The sequence below is a fragment of the Lethenteron reissneri genome, unplaced genomic scaffold, assembly GCF_015708825.2.
Source record: "Lethenteron reissneri isolate LAM-NWPU_2019-01 unplaced genomic scaffold, ASM1570882v1 scaffold_1321, whole genome shotgun sequence".
NCBI classification, from domain to species: Eukaryota; Metazoa; Chordata; class Hyperoartia; order Petromyzontiformes; family Petromyzontidae; genus Lethenteron; species Lethenteron reissneri.
In genome coordinates this window covers 57,189-85,171 of record NW_026891027.1, presented here as the reverse complement: position 1 = coordinate 85,171, position 27,983 = coordinate 57,189, and the positions used below count along the sequence as shown (strand labels likewise).

The 27,983-nt window shown below is 46.9% G+C and overlaps 1 protein-coding gene across 1 annotated transcript; it reads right to left on the bottom strand.

The window, feature by feature from the left end:
• Positions 1-12,233: 12,233 nt before the first annotated feature.
• LOC133361989 (uncharacterized) lies at positions 12,234-27,983 on the bottom strand. Its single transcript, XM_061580962.1, has 8 exons — positions 27,819-27,983; positions 18,052-18,351; positions 17,228-17,319; positions 17,021-17,130; positions 16,579-16,697; positions 15,859-15,991; positions 14,230-14,323; positions 12,234-12,650 (listed from the first exon to the last, which is right to left on the bottom strand). Exons 2-8 carry the CDS (start codon positions 18,317-18,319, stop codon positions 12,234-12,236), a joined length of 1,233 nt encoding a protein of 410 aa, XP_061436946.1. The 5' UTR covers positions 18,320-18,351; positions 27,819-27,983.

The window sequence follows — 27,983 nt, the reverse complement described above, 5'->3', positions numbered from 1 at the left end:
GCACACGCATGGACTAAGATGCACACATGGACCTACAGACACGCAAATGAATGAAGTTACACTGACTAACATGGAGGCATGCACACACAGCGACTAACACACACGCACATGGACTGAGACACACACACACATATGGACTGACACACACAAACACATCGACTTACAGACACACACATATGGACTCACACATACATAGACATGTACTTGAGATACGCACACATGGAGTTACACACACATATCGATGTACACACATACAGCGACACATACATAGAGTGATACACACATTGCCGTACACACACATACACATGTCGACTGTCACACAGACATCCACTTGAGATATACACACATGGAGTTACACACACATATATGGACGTACACACACACATCGACTCGCACACACACACACCGACTCGCACACATCGATACGTGGACTAAAATACACATTGACGTAAACACACACATATGTACTCGCACACACAGCAAAAGCGCAGCAAAAAAGGGGAAATTGAGCAACCCAAAAATCCAAAAAGAGTTTTGTGCACACAAACATAATTATTGTAACATGTCAACTCGTTTCATGATGGTAAACAATGAACCCGAGTTGTTATCTTCACGCAAACATAATTATTGTAACATCTTTGAACTTGTTTCATATTGGTAAACAATGAAGCTGAGTTTTTATCAGCACACAAACATTATTATTGTAATGTTTGTAAACTAATGTGTTTAACAATAGTAAACAATGGGCTTGAGTTGTTAGCGTAAGAAGCAAGGAACTCTGTACTTACCATAGGCGTGTTGAGGCCTTGTGCCATGCTTAGCCTAGATTGGCGAGGCGGCGGAGTTGGCACGTTGCCAGGCGAGGGGCTGGGCCGCTACCCCCCCCCCCCAAGCATCCCCCGGCCGTGCAAGAATAATGTAATGTAAGCAGTAAAATATTATTATCTACGGAGTCTGTAGTATAAAGTGGACGCATCGTGTTGGGAGGGGGGCGAAGAGGACATGACACTGTGAATAAATATCCGCAGCATCATGTGTGAGCGTGATGTGTGTACGTGTTGACTGTAAAACGCGTGAAATAAAATGTCTCCCGTGAGCTGGAGCGAACGCGCATGACTTGGCAGGGTCCGCCCCCCCCCCCACGCAATTGCCGTCACTTGGTACGGTCGATGTCGTGCAATAAGTAAATAATGAATAATAGAAACGGCACAAATGTGTTAATTAAACTACTTTAAAGTTTACGGACGGGAAAACTGAATAGCCTGTTCCCACCACGGGGCTTAGGGCGTGCCGCCTGGCAAATTATTTCGGTCTTAAACCCCACCGTCCGAGAGCCAAATCCCCTGCAAGCGCGAGCGCACGGAGACTTTTATAAAAAGAAAGAAGAAAAAAGAAGAAAGAAGAAAAAAAAGAAGAAAGAAAAGAAGAAAGATATTAGAACTCCAGGAGACGTCGCTCACGTCCTTGGAGAGTAGCTCAGTTGGTAAAGCAAGCGATTCACCTACTGACCTATTCTTCAAGTACGTGGGATCGATTCCCGCATTCTCCAAGCGCAATATTTTTTTAAATCAAATTTTAAATGTTACTTCCCAGCGTTAGTGTCTGTGACATCTTCACATTGGTGAACCAGCCTGGAAGTACCCTGACCTCTTGTCGCTCTCGATGTTGCTGTTTTGAAGCCCCTGTTAAGACGTTAGATATGTGACGAGAAATACAAAAAATATAAAAAATATTATCGAGCTTGGCAGGAGTGGACCAGTCAGCCGTGTGCCCCGTGACGTCACAGACCCCACCACGTGACTCGCACGTCCCCCAGGGGACCTGAAACGTCGGCTGAGCCGCAGTGTTGAGTCTACGGCGCAGCGCGCAGTCTTATCAGTTTTACGGAATCCGAGTCGCACTCGCGTCACGTGGTCGCCTATCCGCACTACGTTTTATAAACGCGCCCTGCCAATCTCACGAGATCGCAGCTGCCTGCAGCCTCCTGCCCGAGGTATCGGCACGCGACGTCGGACCTCCTCCTCCTCCTGCTGCTGCTGCTGCACTCCACACGAGGACATTGTTGAGTGTGTGAGCTCACAACGACGGAGAAAAGAACTCAAGACCCCCTCCCAAGACGTCGACGCAGCGTTGCGCCGGTGAGCCCTGCGGTAAGGCCTAGTCCCTGGGAGTGCCACCGGTCTCGGCTAGATTGCTCAGCCGGCCGAGGTCGCACCTTGGCCGGCTGGGGCTGGGCTGCTACCCCCCCCCCCCCCCGGGGCTGCGAGAGTGAGACTTTAGACAAAGGTGCCCCGTGTAGCCTCTAGCAGGATGTAGGGGCAAGTGCTGTTAGTAGCACCTATACACAGACAAAGGTGCCCCGTGTAGCCTCTAGCAGGCTGTAGGGGCAAGTGCTGTTAGTAGCACCTGTACACAGACAAAGGTGCCCCGTGTAGCCTCTAGCAGGATGTAGGGGCAAGTGCTGTTAGTAGCACCTGTACACAGACAAAGGTGCCCCGTGTAGCCTCTAGCAGGATGTAGGGGCAAGTGCTGTTAGTAGCACCTATACACAGACAAAGGTGCCCCGTGTAGCCTCTAGCAGGATGTAGGGGCAAGTGCTGTTAGTAGCACCTGTACACAGACAAAGGTGCCCCGTGTAGCCTCTAGCAGGATGTAGGGGCAAGTGCTGTTAGTAGCACCTATACACAGACAAAGGTGCCCCGTGTAGCCTCTAGCAGGATGTAGGGGCAAGTGCTGTTAGTAGCACCTATACACAGACAAAGGTCCCCCGTGTAGCCTCTAGCAGGATGTAGGGGCAAGTGCTGTTAGTAGCACCTATACACAGACAAAGGTGCCCCGTGTAGCCTCTAGCAGGATGTAGGGGCAAGTGCTGTTAGTAGCACCTACACACAGACAAAGGTTCCCCGTGTAGGTGATGGTTGGTGATAGTTGGTGATGGTGATGGTGGTGGTGATGGTGGTGGTGGTGATGGTTGGTGATGGTGGAGGTGATGGTGGTGGTGATGGTGGTGATGGTTGGTGATGGTTGGGGATGGTGGTGATGGTTGGTGATGGTTGTGATGGTGGTGGTGATGGTGGTGATGGTTGTGATGGTTGGTGATGGTGGTGATGGTTGGTGATGGTTGTGATGGTGGTGGTGATGGTGGTGATGGTTGTGATGGTTGGTGATGGTGGTGATGGTTGGTGATGGTTGTGATGGTGGTGGTGATGGTGGTGATGGTTGGTGATGGTTGTGATGGTTGGTGATGTTGGAGATGGTTGGTGGTGGTGGTGATGTTGGTGATGGTGGTGGTGATGGTTGGTGGTGGTGGTGATGATACAGGGAGCTGTTCTCGCTGCATCACAACCCTCAACAGCAACAGCAACGACGACAAGAAGCCGCAGCGATCTGCCATGGAGCGAGCCGGCGGCGGTGGCGGCGGCGGCCGCGGCGGCGTCAGCGGAGGCGGCAGGAGGGCGGAGGACCGGCTCGCACGGCCGTCCGCGGGCCTCGGGGGCCGCTCCAGGCCGTCCGCGGGAGCCCCCCCGCAGAGCGGCGGCGGAGAGCGCCCCGGAGCGCGAGCTGGGGGGGGGGGGGGCGGCGAGGGGGAGAGGGGCGGAGGGCGCCGGGAGAGCGAGAGCGGTGGGCACGGGGCGTCACTCGTGGGACTCGCGAGAGCGGTGGGAGAGGCGGGCGTTTCGACGCCAGACGCACACGCCGAGGGAGAACGCCAGGAACCTAGGAGGAGAGGGGCTGCGCGCACACAGGGGGGGGTTGCAGTGGGAGGTTCGGGGGAGCGCGGGGGGGAGGGGGGGGGAGACGGGACGGGGGGGGAGGGAGGGCTCGGGGTGGTGGAGCCGGGTCACGGAGCGGCTGCGGCGGGTCACGAGGGGCGTGGGCGACGTGGGGCTGGCGAGTCCCTTCGGGAGCGGAGAGCGCGGGAGAGCGGGGACGGCCAGAGGGGGGGCTCGGCCCCCCGGGGGCCCCCCCTCAGCATGAGTCTCGTTTGGCGACTGCCTCGCGACGACGACGGGGGGTTGGTGGCCGTGAGAGCCGCAAGTTCCCCGTTCCCACGGCGGGTTCCCGAACTGTAGAGAGGAGGGGACGTCGTCAGCGGCCCGTTGATTATAACACTGGTCATGAACGCACTATCCTAAACATACAGCACCGTATTGTAACACTAAAGCAGTCACTGACTCGCAACGACTTGCAATCATAAGTGACAGAGTTAATTTCGGGTAAAATCAATGAAAATGGGGAATGCCGATAGCATCAAAATGAGATGTCTAAAACAGCTGCAAAAGTCCAGGCCAGAATTTTTTTTTTTGTGTTGACCAGTGTCATCAATGCGTTATCCGCCCGAGTGTTGCCCTATCGCCAATGCGTTTATCTATATTTTGTTGACCAGTGTTATTGGTTGTTTATTGTTTATTGCTGTCGGTGATTTTCGTGTTCACGTTTAAGAGATTAAACGTCCCTTCAATAGCATGACAGTGACACGGGTGTCTCCTACGCGTGTGTGCGTTGTGTTTATTAAACGCAATAGACAGGAACACATTACGTCAAGCTACATTTCGATTTAAAGCTTTCGTGACTGCAGGGATTCATATTCTTGGTTCTTTCGGTAAACTCACGTAGAAGGGAAACAATTATTTTATTCCATGGGAACCTCATTTGCCAGTAAAAATATGATAATTGTTTTTTCCATTCTATCTGGCAACAAAACTGACACCTTTTTACGAGGAGTCATTTTTGCATAGACCACAATACCTGCAGTCATAATACAAACAAAAGAACATAACTCTGATAATGTGCACTGTCCTTGAAGTTGATTGGTCCACACCCGAGACAGCTTTCCATAGAGCCTAGTCTCACATGGGTTGGACCAGATGACGCCAAAAGGCGCAATACGACGCCGATCGTGGAGGAGGAGGCAGTGTCTCTGGGGACGCAGGCAACGAGGGCGCGCGCCAAAGACACAAAGACAAAGATCACCCGTGTAGCCTGCACAGGCTGTTGGGGCAAGTGCTGTTAGCGAGCACCTATAAGGCCGAACGGTGGAGGAGGGGGTGGGAGGCCAGCACCACGCCCGGCCGCCTTTATCTCCCCAGTGGCGATGTTTACACACTGCACCAGGTACTCATTTGAGGCTGAGTCGACCCGGGGGAGGCGCAGTGCCGGTTCAGGTAATCGTCGCTGGTTTTGGCCGTGAGCGGGAATATAACTCGGGGATCCGGGTTCGTAGTGCAGCGCGCTAACCGCTGCACCACCACTCCTCGCCACACTGACACACACACTGACAGCCTGACACACACAATGACACACACTTTTTAGGACAAAATATATTTAATTACCAATTGCTTAATGGTGCAATGCAATCATCTGACCCACAGGTGGCAGCCATCTCAAGCCAGAGGACGAGAGGACTCTAGCCGCCACGCATATAAAGGATTTATAGTGAAAAACTTTGTTTTTACGGGTTATACTTGTTTTTTAGTTGAAGCGTAAATTATAGGAGGCGGCTATTTTATCTCGCTCCGTGTCTCGTTCCGTCGTTATTGCCGATATCAACCGCGTGGCCGGCACGGACGAGGAACGCGCGCAGTGCGATCCGCGTTGCGCGAGAGATGCCGACGAGAATTGGCAGCAGACAGAACTCCGATTTGCCACGGCGTCGTCCGGGTTCTATTTATTCGTTGCACCTTCGTTCGTTCATCATCAAAATCACACTTTTGTGCGTGCAGAACGGGCGCCGCTTAAACCGAGAAGGGGCATTCAAGGGCACGTGGGAGTTGGCGTCTCTGTCACGTGGTACGCGTCACTCGGTGTCTGCAACGTGACGAGTTTCTTCCGCTGCTGGAACTTCCCTTGGCTCGCCCGTCCAAGCTTCAATCTGACGTCGGGACGTTTCCAACAACAACAGCAACACAAACACTCGGCGAGTCGGCGAGGGAGACGATGAAGGCGAGTTTACAAAGCGCAGCTCGCGCTCATCCATCAGTCACCTGTGTGTGTGTTAGGTGTGTGTGAGTGTTAGGTGTGTGAGTGTTAGGTGTGTGTGTGAGTGTTAGGTGTGTGTGAGTGTTAGGTGTGTGAGTGTTAGGTGTGTGTGAGTGTGAGTAGGAGTCTGTGTGTGTGAGTGTTAGGTGTGTGTGAGTGTTAGGTGTGTGTGTGTAGATGTGTGTGAGTGTTAGGTGTGTGTGAGTGTTAGGTGTGTGTGTGTGTTAGGTGTGTGTGAGTGTTAGGTGTGTGTGAGTGTTAGGTGTGTGAGTGTTAGGTGTGTGTGAGTGTGTGTGTGTGTAGGAGTCTGTGTGTGTGAGTGTTAGGTGTGTGTGTGTGTTAGGTGGGTGTGAGTGTTAGGTGTGTGTGAGTGTTAGGTGTGTGTGAGTGTGAGGTGTGTGTGAGTGTTAGGTGTGTGTGAGTGTTAGGTGTGTGTGTGTTAGGTGTGTGTAGGAGTCTGTGTGTGTGTGTGTGAGTGTTAGGTGTGTGTGAGTGTTAGGTGTGTGTGAGTAGGTGTGTGTGTGTGAGTGTTAGGTGTGAGTGTTAGGTGTGTGTGAGTGTTAGGTGTGTGTGAGTGTGAGGTGTGTGTGAGTGTTAGGTGTGTGTGAGTGTTAGGTGTGTGTGTGTTAGGTGTGTGTAGGAGTCTGTGTGTGTGTGTGTGAGTGTTAGGTGTGTGTGAGTGTTAGGTGTGTGTGAGTAGGTGTGTGTGTGTGAGTGTTAGGTGTGAGTGTTAGGTGTGTGTGAGTGTTAGGTGTGTGTGTGTGTTAGGTGTGTGTGAGTGTTAGGTGTGTGTGTGTGTGAGTGTTAGGTGTGTGTGAGTGTTAGGTGTGTGTGAGTGTTAGGTGTGTGTGAGTGTTAGGTGTGTGTGAGTGTTAGGTGTGTGTGAGTGTTAGGTGTGTGTGAGTGTTAGGTGTGTGTGTGTGAGTGTTAGGTGTGTGTGTGTAGGAGTCTGTGTGTGTGTGAGTGTTAGGTGTGTGTAGGAGTCTGTGTGTGTGAGTGTTAGGTGTGTGTGAGTGTTAGGTGTGTGTAGGAGTCTGTGTGTGTGAGTGTTAAGTGTGTGTGAGTGTTAGGTGTGAGTGTTAGGTGTGTGTGTGAGTGTTAGGTGTGTGTGTGTGAGTGTTAGGTGTGTGTAGGAGTCTGTGTGTGTGTAGGAGTCTGTGTGTGTGTGTTAGGTGTGTGTGAGTGTTAGGTGTGTGAGTGTTAGGTGTCTGTGTGTGTGTGAGTGTTAGGTGTGTGTGAGTGTTAGGTGTGTGTGTGTTAGGTGTGTGTAGGAGTCTGTGTGTGTGTGTGAGTGTTAGGTGTGTGTGAGTGTTAGGTGTGTGTGAGTAGGTGTGTGTGTGTGAGTGTTAGGTGTGAGTGTTAGGTGTGTGTGAGTGTTAGGTGTGTGTGTGTGTTAGGTGTGTGTGAGTGTTAGGTGTGTGTGTGTGTGAGTGTTAGGTGTGTGTAGGAGTCTGTGTGTGTGTAGGAGTCTGTGTGTGTGTGTTAGGTGTGTGTGAGTGTTAGGTGTGTGAGTGTTAGGTGTCTGTGTGTGTGTGAGTGTTAGGTGTGTGTGAGTGTTAGGTGTGTGAGTGTTAGGTGTCTGTGTGTGTGTGAGTGTTAGGGGTGTGTGTTAGGTGTGTGTGAGTGTTAGGTGTGAGTGTTAGGTGTGTGTGAGTGTTAGGTGTGTGTGTGTTAGGTGTGTGTAGGAGTCTGTGTGTGTGTGTGTGAGTGTTAGGTGTGTGTGAGTGTTAGGTGTGTGTGAGTAGGTGTGTGTGTGTGAGTGTTAGGTGTGAGTGTTAGGTGTGTGTGAGTGTTAGGTGTGTGTGTGTGTTAGGTGTGTGTGTGTGTTAGGTGTGTGTGTGTGTGAGTGTTAGGTGTGTGTGAGTGTTAGGTGTGTGTGAGTGTTAGGTGTGTGTGAGTGTTAGGTGTGTGTGAGTGTTAGGTGTGTGTGAGTGTTAGGTGTGTGTGAGTGTTAGGTGTGTGTGTGTGTGTGTGAGTGTTAGGTGTGTGTGTGTAGGAGTCTGTGTGTGTGTGAGTGTTAGGTGTGTGTAGGAGTCTGTGTGTGTGAGTGTTAGGTGTGTGTGAGTGTTAGGTGTGTGTGTGTGTTAGGTGTGTGTGAGTGTTAGGTGTGTGTGTGAGTGTTAGGTGTGGTGAGTGTTAGGTGTGTGTGAGTGTTAGGTGTGTGTGAGTGTTAGGTGTGTGTGAGTGTTAGGTGTGTGAGTGTTAGGTGTGTGTGAGTGTTAGGTGTGTGTGAGTGTTAGGTGTGTGTGTGTGTGAGTGTTAGGTGTGTGTGTGTAGGAGTCTGTGTGTGTGTGAGTGTTAGGTGTGTGTAGGAGTCTGTGTGTGTGAGTGTTAGGTGTGTGTGAGTGTTAGGTGTGAGTGTTAGGTGTGTGTGTGAGTGTTAGGTGTGTGTAGGAGTCTGTGTGTGTGTAGGAGTCTGTGTGTGTGTGTTAGGTGTGTGTGAGTGTTAGGTGTGTGAGTGTTAGGTGTCTGTGTGTGTGTGAGTGTTAGGTGTGTGTGAGTGTTAGGTGTGTGAGTGTTAGGTGTCTGTGTGTGTGTGAGTGTTAGGGGTGTGTGTTAGGTGTGTGTGAGTGTTAGGTGTGAGTGTTAGGTGTGTGTGAGTGTTAGGTGTGTGTGAGTGTTAGGTGTGTGTGAGTGTTAGGTGTGTGTGAGTGTTAGGTGTGTGTGTGTAGGAGTCTGTGTGTGTGTGTTAGGTGTGTGTAGGAGTCTGTGTGTGTGAGTGTTAGGTGTGTGTGAGTGTTAGGTGTGTGTGTGTGTGTGTGAGTGTTAGGTGTGTGTGTGTAGGAGTCTGTGTGTGTGTGAGTGTTAGGTGTGTGTAGGAGTCTGTGTGTGTGAGTGTTAGGTGTGTGTGAGTGTTAGGTGTGTGTGTGTGTTAGGTGTGTGTGAGTGTTAGGTGTGTGTGTGTGTGAGTGAGTGTTAGGTGTGTGTGAGTGTTAGGTGTGTGTGAGTGTTAGGTGTGTGTGAGTGTTAGGTGTGTGTGAGTGTTAGGTGTGTGTGAGTGTTAGGTGTGTGTGAGTGTTAGGTGTGTGTGTGTGTGAGTGTTAGGTGTGTGTGTGTAGGAGTCTGTGTGTGTGTGAGTGTTAGGTGTGTGTAGGAGTCTGTGTGTGTGAGTGTTAGGTGTGTGTGAGTGTTAGGTGTGAGTGTTAGGTGTGTGTGTGAGTGTTAGGTGTGTGTAGGAGTCTGTGTGTGTGTAGGAGTCTGTGTGTGTGTGTTAGGTGTGTGTGAGTGTTAGGTGTGTGAGTGTTAGGTGTCTGTGTGTGTGTGAGTGTTAGGTGTGTGTGAGTGTTAGGTGTGTGAGTGTTAGGTGTCTGTGTGTGTGTGAGTGTTAGGGGTGTGTGTTAGGTGTGTGTGAGTGTTAGGTGTGTGTGAGTGTTAGGTGTGTGTGAGTGTTAGGTGTGTGTGAGTGTTAGGTGTGTGTGAGTGTTAGGTGTGTGTGAGTGTTAGGTGTGTGTGTGTAGGAGTCTGTGTGTGTGTGTTAGGTGTGTGTAGGAGTCTGTGTGTGTGAGTGTTAGGTGTGTGTGAGTGTTAGGTGTGTGTGTGAGTGTTAGGTGTGTGTAGGAGTCTGTGTGTGTGTAGGAGTCTGTGTGTGTGTGTTAGGTGTGTGTGAGTGTTAGGTGTGTGAGTGTTAGGTGTCTGTGTGTGAGTGTTAGGTGTGTGAGTGTTAGGTGTCTGTGTGTGTGTGAGTGTTAGGTGTGTGTGAGTGTTAGGTGTGTGTGTTAGGTGTCTGTGTGTGTGTGAGTGTTAGGTGTGTGTGAGTGTTAGGTGTCTGTGTGTGTGTGAGTCTTAGGTGTGTGTGAGTGTTAGGTGTGTGTGAGTGTTAGGTGTGTGTAGGTGTAGGTGTGTAGGTGTGTGTGTGTAGGTGTGTGATTGTTAGGTACTTTGTTGTTTGCGATCCAGAACAGAACATCCCGGTTGACACACCTGGAGGCATCATTACCACGCGGCGATTCGCTCAGCTACCCCCGACGCAAACATCTGCGCTCAATCCACCACAGCGTCAAAGTGATACTCGCCTGTGCTCCGTCAATATCGACCCGTGTACGACGGTAAATAAAATATTTCTATCGCGCCACATTGGATTAAAAAACACCGTCAGAAAAGTTCGTGTTAACGGTTCAAAGAGAGTTTTTTTATTGTCAAAACTTGTTTAAACAAATCAATACTGCGGCTATTCCAGGGAATTGCGCATTCGAATTGAACGTTCTCATATGCGCTGTATGCGCCTGGTACCAGTTTACATGAAAGGCAGCGATTGCTACAAAATATAAAGCACATTGCAAAACGTACAGGTGGTTTTGGGCTCCGTATGCAAACTCAAACATTGGATGTATTTTTTCCGAGTGGTTTATCCAGAAAAACAATTCCTCAAATTGTACTTTAAAGGTTTTTGGCTTTTAATCAAAGCTCAATAATATCAAGAGACCTTTTTCAATCCACTGCAAGATGCAGGCAGTGACCAGACGGGTACTTCACTAGTGGTCAGCGCCCAAACAATCAGCAGTTCGGATGTCACCCTCAAACTCGGGTTTCTGAATCCACAGCACAATCACGTTCCTTCACAGTGGCCAGCTAGGAACAGAAAGCACTTGGTCACGTGACGCACTTCAACCAATCCGGGAGCGTGCTACACGGTGGGAGGGGCTATGCACGACAGACAAATAATCCCTGGTGGGCGGTGGGGAACTGTTGTTCCTACCTGTAACAAAAATTAACTCGTAAAAACAAAGTTTTTCACTATAAATCCTTTATATGCGTGGCGGCTAGAGTCCTCTCGTCCTCTGGCTTGAGATGGCTGCCACCTATGGGTCAGATGATTGCCTGCCACCATTAAGCAATTGGTAATTAAATATTTATAAACAAAAATTCCCTAAACAGTGTAAAATTTTGGAAAAAAATGTTTTTACGAAAATAAATTGTCTCGCACAACGAGTCTGTGCAAAATGTCAGCTCGATTGGATGACGGGAAGTGGGTTAAAAAACGACCGAAAGATTTGCACGGTCCTAAGCAAGCAAGCAAGTGAACTTAATATAAAGGATTTAAAAAAACCCACTGCATATATACGCTTAAGACAGTTCCATGAACACGAAGTGTAGACAGGTGTTGTTTTCTCTACATCTGCTACCAGCAGCAAAGTCTATAAAACTTTGCAGAATGGAACATGTCACAAATCAACTTTATTTAGGCATTTTTTGGGGTTTTTATCAAGTAGGTGAGAGCAGACAGGCCCCATACAACAATCTTCTGGAGTATGAGAACATCAGATTTTGCAAAAACCTTCCCACTTCGTGTTCATCCTTCCAATAGATGCAAATTTGAAACGATCTTTCAACAGTCGAGCAAATGCAACACAACAAAAAAGCACATTGCTCTGAACATGGCTCCTCTGCACGGAAACAAAACGAGTTGTATATTTCAACTCCAGATGACTTAAACGGCACGTTTTATCTTTATACGTGACTTTACCGAAAAAACCAAAGAATAATTCCTGCAGTCACGAAAGCTCCAAAATTAAGAAGGAACAAAACTGACAAGTCATTCACTTCTTTCTTGGAAGAGACAAGTTCCTGCCTTGGGTGGTAAAGCCAAGATGCTGCTTTATATTCTATTGACTGCATTCTGTAAAAATAAAAAAACTATGCAAGCAAGCTCAAAGGAATTTCGATTTAAAGCTTTCGTGACTGCAGGGATTCATCTTCTTGGTTCTTTCGGTAAAGTCACGTAGAATGGAAATAAAATAATAATAAATAAATAAAAACAGACGCTGTCTTCTCGACAGACCTGTTTCTTCACCTGAGGACGGCTGCTTGCGTTGTGGCCGAAACGTCGTGAGAATTAATTTATAAAAAAAAAATATTACTATTTTATTATTTCCATTCTACGTGACTTTACCGAAAGAACCAAGAAGAAGCTCAAAGGAAGTTATCGAAACTGCGAGTGAAACGACACCAGCTTATCTGCTTGGTTCTTTCGGTAAAGTCACGTAGAAGGGAAATAATAAAATAATAAAAATAAAACATAATAAAATACAATTCTCACGACGTTTCGGCCACAACGCAAGCAGCCGTCCTCAGGTGGAGAACAGGTCTGTCGACCGTGACTTTACTGAAAGAACCAAGAAGATGAATCCCTGCAGTCACGAAAGCTTTCAATCGAAAGACACCAGCTTATTTACCCCAAGGGCTTTTCATACAAAGTGCAACCCACGGCCCACACAACCTCCCACCATCATCCATCTATCACCCCCCTCCTCTCCTCACTCCAGCCCCTCTTCTTCTTCGATGTCAGAGCATGAAGACAATTTTGGCATCTTGCTCCTGGGCACCTCCAGGCTGCTACTGCCTCCCCAGCTGCCAGCACGAGGAAGGTCAATGACTGGCCGAGCGTGCGCTCGCAAATTGTATTTGGCAATGCTGCTTTTGCGATACCGATTGCCGACAGAGGACAGATTCCTGCCAGAGGGCCGCAGTGCTGGGAACACTTTGGCACGGATGCCATCCTTGGTGTCGATGCCATCATCGTCGTCGTCCTCGGAGCTGAGGTGGACTGTCTCTTCACTGGACGAGCGCTGCAGTGTCGTCTCGCTGGAGATCGTGGTGGACACGCCATGCTCTTCGATTCCACTCAATAGCAGTCGCTTTTTGGCTTCTGGGACTCCCAGTTCATCCAAGTCCTAAAATCCAGCGAAACACAGAAAATATGCACACACACACCAAATTTTGTTCAGCGATCCAACATTGATAATTGGTTTTTTACCCTTCTATCTGGCAACAAAACTGACACCTTTTTACAAGCAGTCATGTTTGTATAAACCGCAATACCTGCAGTCATAAATACAAACAAAAGACATAACTCTGATAATGTATGCACTGTCCTTGAAGTTGATTGGTCCACACCCGAGACAAGTATTGCGGTCTATACAAACATGACTCCTTGTAAAAAGGTGTCAGTTTTGTTGCCAGATAGAAGGGTAAAAAAACAATTATGATATTTTTACTGGCAAATGAGGTTCCCATAGTGTACGATACAACATTCTTCAAATTTCTGACGACGTGTATTCCTCAGAGTAATTAATGTACAAAATCAGTCGGTATTACCGGTAGGAACCACCTGGTTCCACCAGCCCACAGGGGATTATTGTGTCTGTCCGTCGTGCATCCAAAAATGGGAGGGGTGGGACTGGGTGGGGAGGGGCTGGGTGGGGAGTGGCTGGGTGGGGAGGGTGGGGTGGGGCTGGGTGGGGAGGGGCTGGTCACCCCGTGGTGCCCTTATAAAACTCAACGTTTCACCTACTCACGCCGGCTTGTGCCCGCCCTCACAGTTGGCCATTGACCGAGCAACCCAACGTTCCTACCCGCTCCCTCCGCAGGAGGAATGTGTTTGTTTTGTACCCACTACTGGATCAGGACTCCTCAGCCTCCTCACTCGAGCTATGTGACGATCCATCTATCAACGACACACGAACTAATCTTCTCACAACTCGAATCTCTGTGGTGGTCATCCTCTTGGTGATGTGTGCTCTACTTTGGATGCCACTCCAACACCGGTCTTGTTTCCCAGCCACAATGCAGTCCAGTGATGTGCCCTTGCCCAAGCCCATCTACTTTTTGCAGTTGTCAATGTTTCTTATTTGCATGTTTCGGTATCCACGTGTAATGGGTTCCGGAGACACTTGTAGAGGTAACTTCTTTATTACAATACAACACTCCAACAGTCCTGATACTCTGTTACAGCGGGACGAGGGGGTACAGGGTCCTACGCTGGCTGGCTGGCGGGTCTTGACCTGCGACTGGCCCCGATCATCCAGGGAGCTGCCCTTTTATGCCTCGTGCCCAACGAGGGGTGGGGTTGTGTGTGCCCCCAGGTATCCCACAGAGCACACACAGCCCCCCCGTTGGTGGCGCCAAGGGGCTTAAGTGTCTGGGGTGCCTGGGATCCTAGCGCCTGGTGCCAAGGGGCTTAAGTGTCTGGGGTGCCTGGGATCCTAGCGCCTGGTGCCAAGGGGCTTAAGTGTCTGGGGTGCCTGGGATCCTAGCGCCTGCCGCCGAGGGCTTCTCTGCCTAGGGTCCCAGAGCCCCCTCTTGAGGCACTACAAACGCATTAACTCTTTACAAGTTTAATTCCAACCTTCCATCTTCTCCATGCTTCTTTGTGCATTTTTTATGTTGCAGAAAAACTTAAAAATAAATCCCAATCCTGTATTCGTTAAAAAAACACACGTAGTTTTCATGGAAGCGTCCGTAGGAACTTGCCTGTAGAGTAACGTTCATCAGCTGTTGGACACTCGACAATCCACGCGAAGTGAAATTCTCCAAAAACTCCAAGCAGTCTATTTGTTTCAGGAAGCTTGAGACACAAAAAACAACAACACACGAGGCTCCAAAATGTTAATACCAAATACAAGAAGCACGAAAAGTACTTTGTACGGCTGAATTACATTAAGTTGCACATTTTTACTCCGTCAACATTGCGATTAGAAATAACATGTGAAGCAACACTTACATTGCTTGTACTGTATATCCCAATGGAAAATAATGACTTTTTTATTGGAAATCCAAGTGCAAAAATCAGCCCAAACTGCATTACGAACTTTGCTTTTCGATTTAAAGCTTTCGTGACTGCAGGGATTCATCTTCTTGGTTCTATCGGTAAAGTCACGTAGAAGGGAAGTAATAAAATAATAAAAATAAAATAATAAAAATAAAACATAATTAAATAATTCTCACGACGTTACGGCTGCTTGCGTTGTGGCTGAAACGTCGTGAGAATTATTTTATCATGTATATTATATTATTTTATTATGTTTTATTTTTATTATTTTATTACTTCCCTTCTACGTGACTTTACCGAAAGAACCAAGAAGATGAACTTTGCTTTGTTTTAATTCACCCACCGACTTAAGTATTGTAGTCGAGTATACACAGATAAAACTAAACACTTGAAGAACCCAGACTCGTATATAATAAAGGAGTGTTATAAACAACGCAAGTCAACTAAAAATATCTAATGCAGTGTAGAGTGCTCATCAGAATATCCGAGGCCAATACCAACCCACCTACCCAGTGACTAGGGAAGATGTTGCAGCATAGAATACGTCAAGGATAAGCCATTTTAATAAAGCAGTTATACATCATGAAATAGAATGGAGTGTGCAGACGCAACAGTAGAAAAGGTTTAGTAGTACAGTGCATATTATTATCATTATCAGAGTTGCTTCTTTTTATTAGCATTTTTGACTACTTGTGTTGTGGTTATTGCAAACATGATGCCTTGTATAAAGGTGTCAGTTTTGTACCAGTTTAAAAGGGTAAAAACCTACTACTATATTTTGCCACTGGTAAAGGAGATGTCTCAAGGTGTATGATGCCTTGTGTAAAGGTGTCAGTTTTGTACCAGTTTAAAAGGGTAAAAACCTACTACTATATTTTGCCACCGCTAAAAGAGATGTCTCAAGGTGTATGATGCCTTGTGTAAAGGTGTCAGTTTTGTACCAGTTTAAAAGGGTAAAAACCTACTACTATATTTTTTCACTGCTAAAAGAGATGTCTCATAGAGTAGAAAAGGTTATTTCAGCAAAGAATCCCTTTCATTTATTTGTAATTTTTTTCAGAGCGTGAATGATGACGATCTTCTTGGTTCTTTCGGTAAAGTCACGTAGAAGGAAAGCAACATTATTATATTATTTTATTATTTTATTTTATTATGTTTTATTTTTATTATTTTATTATGTTTTATTTTTATTATTCTATTACTTCCCTTCTACGTGGTGACTTTACCGAAAGAACCAAGAAGATGAATCCCTGCAGTCACAAAAGCTTTAAATCGAAAAATGACGACGATGTTTAAAGGTGGCGACGATGATGCACCTAAAGGGCACTTACTTGTAAAGAGCGTTGCCAGGCTTGCCGCTGTCCGGCAGGGTTCCAAGCCGGGCCCGTGGGTTGTCTCCGTCCGGTGGCCGTGGGGGACCATTGGATCCACTCGCTTCACCCGTCACAACATCCTGTGCAACGCCTGCAACCAGTGGATGAGCATTCGCAATAAAACCATTTACACCTCAACACATATACGAGTAATATTGAATTCATCCTCTTGGTTCTTTCGGTAAAGTCATCACGTAGAAGGGAAGTAATCAAATAATAAAACTTCATAAAATAATTCTCACGACGTTTCGGCCACAACGCAAGCAGCCGTCCTCAGGTGAAAACCAGGTCTGTCGGGGAGACAGCGTCTGACAGACCTGTTCTTCACCTGAGGACGGCTGCTTGCGTTGTGGCCGAAACGTCGTGAGAATTGTATTTTATCATGGAATTGTATTTTATCATGGACACAGGTCTGTCAGAAAGACAGCGTCTGACAGACCTGTTCTTCACCTGAGGACGGCTGCTTGCGTTGTGGTCGAAACGTCGTGAGAATTGTATTTTATTATGTTTTATTTTATTATTTTATTACTTCCCTTCTACGTGACGACTTTACCGAAAGAACCAAGAAGACTGCGTATCACTTTGTGGCAAATTATGTCACGTCTTTCAATTCTAGCGAATGCCGCCACGTTCCGTGCAGAGAAATGTGCTGCGCCGAGCAGGGAGAGCTTGCGTCACCTGATGAGGAACCTTCGCCGGCACTGGAAGGTCCCTGGCTGCCGGCCAAGACTTCCTGTGAACACTCGCTTCCGTGTCGGCTGAGGTTGAACGGCCTTCCACGCAATTCCGTCACGTATCTGGGAGGGAGAAAAAACCCAAAAAATTAACCCTCTTGATGTGCAAATTATTTTGTCAAGGCGCCCTTCCCCCCCCTTCCAACCCAGCGTATATACATGCTCCAAGCGCGTGTGCTGTTTCATTCAGACGCTATCTCCTCGACAGACCTGGTTTTCACCTGAGGACGGCTGCTTGCGTTGTGGCTGAAACGTCGTGAGAATTATTTTATTATTTTTATTTTTATCATTTTATTACTTCCCTTCTGTTGCTACCATTTAATTACAGCAGCAATCGGGAACTTGTCTCGTACGAGCAGCGATGTGTCTATTTCGTGTTCACGTACTGTTGTTGCTGCAGGTTGCGCAACACATTGGCATCCGTGGGCAGCGTTCGGATCAGCTCCAGGTTTTCCTTGATTTTCTTTAATATTTCAAAATGTTCTCTCCCGTGCACCTACATACATACAGACCGCAGAGCAAATTCTTTAAAACATCAAATGCTTATTGTGACATGTGATTGCGAGGAATTTCAACGAAAGCAGGTAACTTACCAGGAGGCGAAATATGTCTTCTTGGTCGGATGGCCAATTGCTGCCACAGTTGCTTGCAGTCATCAGCATGTCGTACACCACTTTCACGCAGCCTGAGGATTTGGTTAAGTGGCAAAAAGCGGACAATTTCTTTCAGAATAATACATTGAAATGATGTCATCATGGGACCTCCTTTGCCAGTACCAAAATATACTAATAGGGTTGTTCCTCTTTTTTTTTTCTGGCAACAAAACTGACACCTTTTGCAAGGAATCATGTTTACATTAACCACAATACCTGCAGTCAAATGCAAACAAAAAACACAACTCTGATAATGTATGCATTGTCTTTGAAACTGATTGGTCCACACCAGACAGCTTTCTTTAGAGCCGAGTCTCATATGATGTTCGACCAGATGACGCCAAAAGGCGTCATCATGGGACCTCCTTTGCCAGTACCAAAATATACTCATAGGGGTTTTCCCCTTTTTTCTGGCAACAAAACTGACACCTTTTGCAAGGAATCATGCTTACATTAACCACAATACTTGGCGTCATCTGGTCGAAAACCATATGAGACGAGGCTCTAAAGAAAGCTGTCTCTGGTGTGGACCAATCCGTTTCAAAGACAATGCATACATTATCAGAGTTGTGTTTATTGTTTGCATTTGACTGCAAGTATTGTGGTTAATGTAAGCATGATTCCTTGCAAAAGGTGTCAGTTTTGTTGCCAGAAAAAAGGGGAAAACCCCTATTAGTGAAATTATATAATTTACAAAAACCTCAAATGTGTCTTAATAGCTAGACAGCACGTGTGTGTGAACAAGGGGCAGTCAAAGTGATCACCTTGGGAGTTCGTATCAGAAGCCGCCTCTCCACTCGGTCGCTGACTGCTGCCAGAAGACACCTTAGGCACTGGTGGGGTGTGCTTAACTGACTGAGCCTGTGGAGACTGACAAGTCTGGGTTGCTGCCTCTGCCAAGGCAGGAGGATACTGTCGCACAGACTGAGCTGCATTCTGCCTGGTGCGTGAAGGAGCCTTCCGATTGTTTGGAGACTGCTGCTGCTGCTGTTGCAGCTCCTCATCGTCCTGATGCATGCGCCGCTCGTCCATTTTGATATCTTGGAGATTTGAAGCTTTCGCGACTGCAAGGAATCATACTCGGTAAAGTCACGTAGGTAAAAAATGAAATTAAAATTAAAATAAAAGAATAAAAATCACAAATCCTGCATAATGCACGGGCATAATTAGTACTATTCACATACATGCATTTCCCATATCCCCTCCCTTGGATGCTGCTAATCCTGCATAATGCACGGGCATATGTAGTACTAATTACATTCCTGCATTTCCCATAAATATGCTAAATTCCTCTTGATATGCAAATTCTTTTGTCGAAGCGCCCTTTCCCCCCCTCCCAACCCAGCTTATATATATATGCTCCAAGCTCGTGTGCTGTTTCATTCAGACTCTGTCTCCCCGACAGACCTGGTTTCACCTGAGGATGGCTGCTTGCGTTGTGGCCGAAACGTCGTGATAATTATTTTATTATGTTTTATTTTTATTATTTTATTACTTCCCTTCTACGTGACGACTTTACCGAACGAACCAAGAAGAAGAGAAAAATCACAACGTTTCGGAAGCAACACAAGCTTCCGTCTTCAGGTGAAACAGATATTTTGCTGTGACAGTTTCACCTGAAGACGGAAGCTTGTGTTGCTTCCGAAACGTCGTGATTTTTATTCTTTTATTTTTATTAATTTTTATTTCATTTTGCACCTGCATTTTTACATCTCTCCCCGGCGAAGCACACACTCGGGTCTCGCAGGAGAATCGGCCCAGTAACTGGCCACTCAAATAGGCAGAAAACAAATGCATTAAAACAAATTTTTTTATGGGCAGCCATTGTAAGGCATGTTTTTACTTAACCAGCCAAAAGAGAATTTCAAGAAATTACAGGAAAAGATAAAATAGTTTAAAAACATTAGAATCGCAATAATTGTACACTTAGACATTTTCAATGTTCAGCCCTATAAAACTGGCAGCAGACATTGTATGTAGCTAGGGTTCTCAAGTTTCGTACATCTATATATATAAAATCGTTCATGTCTGTCTGTGTGTGTGTGTGTATTTCGGCCCATACGCACTTTCATTGGACGGCGGTTGCCCCTGGCAACGGCTAGCCACGCCTTCGCCGCTTTCATTGGACCTGGCAACGGCTAGCGACGCCTTCGCCAAGGGCTGCAGTTTCATTGGACGGCGGTTGCCCCTGCCAACGGCTAGCCACGCCTTCGCCACTTTCATAAGCTCCGTATTTAATTAAATAATAGCCATTACACAGTATTGTTGGAGCGCTGAGGGGGGGGGAAGGAACGCCACCCGTACCCTGCCTCTTCCAAGCCGACAATTTTAGGCGAGGCCGCAGGCTTTGCACGCTACTAGGCCTCGACACCCACCACGCCACTCTGAGGTAAATTCATCAAAGTTTTTCCTACTCTTCACTACACCCCCACCACAATGTGTGCTATTAATATTACTTTTAAACCCAACGCGCCAACAATCGATTACTTTAATGTTCACTGTACAAATACTCATTAAGCTGGGTGAGCGTACTGCCAGTCTATCATGTACACTGTAGCCTGCTTATTAAGCTCGGTGAGCGTACTGCCACTCTATCATGTACACTCTAGCCTGCTTATGAAGCTGAGTGCGTGTACTGGCAGTCTATAATGTGGACTCTTGCCTGGTTATTATAGTCGATTCTTTATATGTTCTTTGTACAAACAGTCATTAAGCTGCTTGAGCGACCCCAGTTCGATTCCAACTCACGCCCACCACCGCTGACGATTATTTGAAACGGACCTGGCCCTCCCCTAGGTCCACTCAGCCTCAAACGCGTAACTGCTGTCGTGTGTGAACATCGTCACTGGGGAGACAAAGGCGGCGGGGCATCGTGGATCCAAGTCCCGGGCGAAGCCGGGTCATGTGTATGTGTGTTTGTGTTTATGTGTATGTCTGTGTGTCTCTATGTATGTGTGTATGTATGTGTATGTATGTGTTTGTGTGTATGTGTGTGTGTATGTATGTGGGTTTTTTATGTCTTTATGTGTATGTCTGCGTGTCTCTATGTATGTGTGTATGTACGTGTGTGCATGTGTTTGTGTGTATGTATGTGTGTGTCTATGTATGTGTACTAGCTGTACTACCCGGCTTCGCCCGGGACTTGTATCTACCACGGCCGGCCGCCTTTCTCTCCCCAGTGGCGATGTTAATACGCTACAGCAGTTACTCGTTTGAGGCAGAGTCGACCTAGGGGAGGTTCAAATAATCGTCACCGGTGGTGGCCGTGAGCGGGAATCGAACTGGGTTCGCCGGGTTGGTAGCGCAGCGTAGCGTTAAGCACTACACCCACTGCTCCTCACACACCACACACGCACAGACACACACACAGACACACACACAGACACACGCAGACACACACAGACAGAGACACACACACACACAGACAGCACGCTAACCACTACACTACCGCTCCCCACACACCACACACGCACACACACAGACACACACACAGACACACACACAGACACACACACACAGACACACACACACAGACAGCACGCTAAGCACTACACTACCGTTCCCCCTACACAACACACGCGCGCGCGTCCATAGGTACACATACACGCGCTTGCTGCAGACACACACGACTTTCAGGGTGCGTACGGCAGTAAACGACTGAAATAATAAAGCGGCAATGCTGTGTAAGGAACGCCTTAGACCCGCATTACACATTTGTGTAATGCGAGCGTAAACACACAAACACACACAAACACATACACAATACACACACACATACATGCAGACACACAGACAGACACATAACACACATACATACACACACATACAAACACAGAAACACATACACACACATACATAGACACACACATACATACACACAAACACATCCACAGACGTACATACACACATACATACAGGCACGCAGACATACACATAAACACATACAAAAAAACCCACATACATACACACACACATACATACACACAAACACATGCACACACATACATACACACATGCATACAGACACACAGACATACACATAAACACATACACACATACACATGACCCGGCTTCGCCCGGGACTTGGATCCACCACGCCCGGCCGCCTTTGTCTCCCCAGTGCCGATGTTAATACGCAACACCAGTTACTCGTTTGAGGCTGAGTCGACCTAGGGGAGGTTCAAATAATCGTCACCGGTGGTGGCCGTGAGCGGGAATCGAACTCGGTTCGCCGGGTTGGTAGCGCAGCGTAGCGTTAAGCACTACACCCACCGCTCCTCACACACCACACACGCACAGACACACACACAGACACACACACAGACACACGCAGACACACACAGACAGACACAGACAGACACACACACACACAGACAGCACGCTAAGCACTACACTATCGCTCCCCACACACCACACACGCACACACACAGACACACACACACAGACAGCACGCTAAGCACTACACTACCGTTCCCCCTACACAACACACGCGCGCGTCCATAGGAACACATACACGCGCTTGCTGCAGACACACACGACTTTCAGGGTGCGCACGGCAGTAAACGACTGCAATAATAAAGCGGCAATGCTGCGCGAGGAACGCCTTAGACCTGCAACACATTTGTGTAATGCGAGCGTAAACACACAAACACATACATACACACACATACACACAAACACATACACACACATACACACACATACACACACATACATACACACAGACATACACACAAACACACACATACATGCACACAAACACATACACAATACACACACACATACATGCAGACACAGACAGACACATAACACACATACATACACACACATACATACACAAAAACACATACACATACATAGACACACACATACATACACACAAACACATGCACACACGTACATACACACATACATAGAGACACGCAGACATACACATAAAGACATAAAAAACTCACATACATACACAACAACAACCGCCATTCGCCACTAAGTGGCGGTGACGTCACCACGATGCTTGTGCCAGGCCAAGTGCACCTTGAGGCCACGTGAAGTGTCGAACGCCCGGTGGCAGGAGGTCACGGGGCAGACCCAGGTGCCACGGGTCGACTGACCGAGATGACCGAGATGACTGGCTGATGCACCACCTGTGCCCCCTACTGTACCAACATACACACACACATACACACAAACACATACATACACATACATACACACATACATAGAGACACACAGACATACACATAAACATACACATAAACACAAACACACATACACATGACCCGGCTTCGCCCGGGACTTGGATCCACGATGCCCCGCCGCCTTTGTCTCCCCAGTGACGATGTTCACACACGACAGCAGTTACGCGTTTGAGGCTGAGTGGACCTAGGGGAGGGCCAGGTCCGTTTCAAATAATCGTCAGCGGTGGTGGGCGTGAGTTGGAATCGAACTGGGGTCGCTCAAGCAGCTTAATGACTGTTTGTACAAAGAACATATAAAGAATCGATTATAATAACCAGGCAAGAGTCCACATTATAGACTGCCAGTACACGCACTCAGCTTCATAAGCAGGCTAGAGTGTACATGATAGAGTGGCAGTACGCTCACCGAGCTTAATAAGCAGGCTACAGTGTACATGATAGACTGGCAGTACGCTCACCCAGCTTAATGAGTATTTGTACAGTGAACATTAAAGTAATCGATTGTTGGCGCGTTGGGTTTAAAAGTAATATTAATAGCACACATTGTGGTGGGGGTGTAGTGAAGAGTAGGAAAAACTTTGATGAATTTACCTCAGAGTGGCGTGGTGGGTGTCGAGGCCTAGTAGCGTGCAAAGCCTGCGGCCTCGCCTAAAATTGTCGGCTTGGAAGAGGCAGGGTACGGGTGGCGTTCCTTCCCCCCCCCTCAGCGCTCCAACAATACTGTGTAATGGCTATTATTTAATTAAATACGGAGCTTATGAAAGTGGCGAAGGCGTGGCTAGCCGTTGGCAGGGGCAACCGCCGTCCAATGAAACTGCAGCCCTTGGCGAAGGCGTCGCTAGCCGTTGCCAGGTCCAATGAAAGCGGCGAAGGCGTGGCTAGCCGTTGCCAGGGGCAACCGCCGTCCAATGAAAGTGCGTATGGGCCGAAATACACACACACACACACAGACAGACAGACATGAACGATTTTATATATATAGATGTGTTTTTGTGTATGTATGTGTGTGTATGTATGTGTGTTATGTGTCTGTCTGTGTCTGCATGTATGTGTGTGTGTATTGTGTATGTGTTTGTGTGCATGTATGTGTGTGTTTGTGTGTATGTCTGTGTGTATGTATGTATGTGTGTGTATGTGTGTGTATGTGTGTGTGTGTATGTGTTTGTGTGTATGTGTGTGTATGTATGTGTTTGTGTGTTTACGCTCGCATTACACAAATGTGTTGCAGGTCTAAGGCGTTCCTCGCGCAGCATTGCCGCTTTATTATTGCAGTCGTTTACTGCCGTGCGCACCCTGAAAGTCGTGTGTGTCTGCAGCAAGCGCGTGTATGTGTTCCTATGGACGCGCGCGTGTGTTGTGTAGGGGGAACGGTAGTGTAGTGCTTAGCGTGCTGTCTGTGTCTGTGTGTGTGTGTCTGTGTGTGTGCGTGTGTGGTGTGTGGGGAGCGATAGTGTAGTGCTTAGCGTGCTGTCTGTGTGTCTGTGTGTGTGTGTGTCTGTCTGTGTCTGTCTGTGTGTGTCTGCGTGTGTCTGTGTGTGTGTCTGTGTGTGTGTCTGTGCGTGTGTGGTGTGTGAGGAGCGGTGGGTGTAGTGCTTAACGCTACGCTGCGCTACCAACCCGGCGAACCGAGTTCGATTCCCGCTCACGGCCACCACCGGTGACGATTATTTGAACCTCCCCTAGGTCGACTCAGCCTCAAACGAGTAACTGGTGTTGCGTATTAACATCGGCACTGGGGAGACAAAGGCGGCCGGGCGTGGTGGATCCAAGTCCCGGGCGAAGCCGGGTCATGTGTATGTGTGTATGTGTTTATGTGTATGTCTGTGTGTCTGTATGCATGTGTGTATGTATGTGTGTGCATGTGTTTGTGTGTATGTATGTGTGTGTGTATGTATGTGGGTTTTTTTGTATGTGTTTATGTGTATGTCTGCGTGCCTGTATGTATGTGTGTATGTACGTCTGTGGATGTGTTTGTGTGTATGTATGTGTGTGTCTATGTATGTGTGTGTATGTGTTTCTGTGTTTGTATGTGTGTGTATGTATGTGTGTTATGTGTCTGTCTGTGTGTCTGCATGTATGTGTGTGTGTATTGTGTATGTGTTTGTGTGTGTTTGTGTGTTTACGCTCACATTACACAAATGTGTAATGCGGGTCTAAGGCGTTCCTTACACAGCATTGCCGCTTTATTATTTCAGTCGTTTACTGCCGTACGCACCCTGAAAGTCGTGTGTGTCTGCAGCAAGCGCGTGTATGTGTACCTATGGACGCGCGCGCGTGTGTTGTGTAGGGGGAACGGTAGTGTAGTGCTTAGCGTGCTGCCTGTGTCTGTGTGTGTGTGTCTGTGTGTGTGTGTCTGTGTGTGTGTCTGTGTGTGTGTCTGTGTGTGTGCGTGTGTGGTGTGTGGGGAGCGGTAGTGTAGTGGTTAGCGTGCTGTCTGTGTGTGTGTCTGCGTGTGTCTGTGTGTGTGTCTGTGTGTGTGTCTGTGCGTGTGTGGTGTGTGAGGAGCAGTGGGTGTAGTGCTTAACGCTACGCTGCGCTACCAACCCGGCGAACCCAGTTCGATTCCCGCTCACGGCCACCACCGGTGACGATTATTTGAACCTCCCCTAGGTCGACTCTGCCTCAAACGAGTAACTGCTGTAGCGTATTAACATCGCCACTGGGGAGAGAAAGGCGGCCGGCCGTGGTAGATACAAGTCCCGGGCGAAGCCGGGTAGTACAGCTAGTAACAGGATAAATTCCACACCCTCGAAATGGCATTGCTGTTGCATTAGCATCTGTGCCACCCATTCACTATAATGACCAATGCCATTGTAACTAGGTAAAAATTTACCTGTAAAAACAAAGTTTTTCACTATAAATCCTTTATATACGTGGCATCGGTTTTATTTTATTATTCATTTCTGTTTTCTTGAGTAAGAGTTTCATTTTTATCACATTGGTATTTTAAATTAAATATGAAAAAAAAATTTTCACGAAAATTAATTGTCACGCACAACGAGTTTGTGTGCAAAATGTCAGCTCGATTGGAAGTGGGTTAAAAAACGACCGAAAGATTTGTACGGTCCTAAGCAAGCAAGCAAGTGAACTTAATATAAAGGATTTAAAAATACAACTCTCACAGCAAGTGTCATCATCATCAGAGCCATTAGCGATCCGATTAAATTTTCCAAAACAAGTCGTTGATTACAAGGGTAGTTATTCGGGCGAAACAGCGATTTGATAACCTGTACGATACTTTCGCAAAAAATAAAGATTACAGAATAACGTTATTCTAAAACAATATATGTTAAAAAAACTCCCTTGGGGCAAACTGTGTAAGACCCCAAGACTTTGCCCAACAGTTGGCCGACAGAGTTGTAAACGGATAAATAAACGACCCCGTAAGAGAAACCAAATACTGTGATAACATTTAATGTTACATTTTTTTCCCACACAAATTAGTGCACAAGAACCTGAAACTTTCAGAGCAGGTTAAAGGCCGTTCGCACAGCCCAGCTGGAACATTAGCTTTGGGATTAAATGGAAGTTCCAAAGTTAATTAGCTTCCGTGTGGCGAGCCTAATTAACCACAAACATCCAATTAATTAATCAATCAAGCGCTCGTGATTTCCTCGGCTACCCAGTGAATGCTTGTCTTGTTAATTAATTTATAAAACCGCACGTGTATTTAGTTTCTGTATCTCCAGTCTGCTCATATGTCACACCAGTTATAACGAGGGTGCCAATTTAATGTTTAAAAATTTAACCCGTTAAAACAAAGTTTTTCACTATAAATACTTTATATGCGTGGCATCGGTTTTATTTTAGTATTCATTTCTGTTTTTCTTGAGTAAGAGTTTCATTTTTATCACATTGCTTTTTTAAATTAAATATGACATTTTTCCCCCTATAAAGTGGAACATTTTTGGAAAAAAATTTCACGAAAATTAATTGTCACGCACAACGAGTTTGTGTGCAAAATGTCAGCTCGATTGGAAGTGGGTTAAAAAACGATCGAAAGATTTGCACGGTCGTAAGCAAGCAAGCAAGTGAACTTAATATAAAGGATTTAAAAAGCAATCACAGATAACGTTACTCAGAGTTAAATGAGCAAAAGGCAAACATCTATAAATCATCGTGGCCAGTCGAGCTTGCCACTCTAAGCTAAATAAATGACAATCTCCAACGATACTAAGAGGTTCATCTTCTTGGTTCTTTCGGTAAAGTCACGTAGAAGGGAAGTAACAAAATAATAAAAATTAAACAAAATAATATAATTATTTTATTTTGTTTTATTTTTATTATTATGAATGAGCACGTTGCTTAATAAAATAATACAAAATAATATAATTATTTTATTTTGTTTTATTTTTATTATTTTATTACTTCCCTTCTACGTGATGACTTTACCGAAAGAACCAAGAAGATGAATCCCTGCAGTCACGAAAGCTTTAAATCGAGATATTAAGAGGTCTTTAACATTCCTATTCAATCTAGGATTGTCTTGATAATTGGTTTTTTACCCTTCTATCTGGCAACAAAACTGACACCTTTTTACAAGGAGTCATGTTTGCATAGACCACAATACCTGCGGTCGTAATACAAACAAAAAACACAACTCTGATAATGTATGTGCACTGTCCTTAAATTAAACACAATTGCATTTTTAAAAAATTCAAATAAAGCCCGAAGTCAACTCACGTCACACACGCAATTTGTAATTGAATGAGCACGTTGCTTAATTAATTGGCCTCAGGTCAACACCTCAGGCTAATTAACAGCTGACCTAATTAACGACTCAATTTGGCGGGATTATTTCAACGAGAGATTATTAAATATCGTAGTGAACGCGTTGAACTTTAACAAGCACGGGTTGATCATCATCGTTGTTATTGTTATTCTATTACTGCGCATGCACTTTTATTTGTCGAGATTTTTTGTTTATTAATCTTGGAGCTTACTCATAACTCACCCTCACCACTCACTAATCACCACTCACCCTCACCACTCACCCTCACCACTCACCACTCACCCTCACCCTCACCACTCACCCTCACCACTCACCCTCACCACTCACCCTCACCACTCACCCTCACCCTCACCACTCACCCTCACCACTCACCCTCACCACTCACCCTCACCCCTCACTCTCACCCTCACCACTCACCCTCACCACCCACCCTCACCCCTCACTCTCACCCTCACCACTCACCCTCACCACCCACCCTCACAACAACCGCTCACCCCTCACCCTCACCACTCCAATCGTCGCAGGCGTGGACGGACGCACTTATTCCTTTAAAAGAAGAGTGGTGCTGGTGGAGGTAGGTAGGGGGGGACCACCCACTCACCTTCAGATACTTTCCCCGCAACTTCACGGCAGCGGGGCTCGCAATGCTCACAACAGGTCGCTGCTGTCGGCAGGCAACGCAGCAGCAGCTGTAGTAGCAGCAGCAACAGCAGCAGCAGTAACAGCTGTAGCTACAGCAGCAGCTGCTACAGCGTCTCGGCCTCGA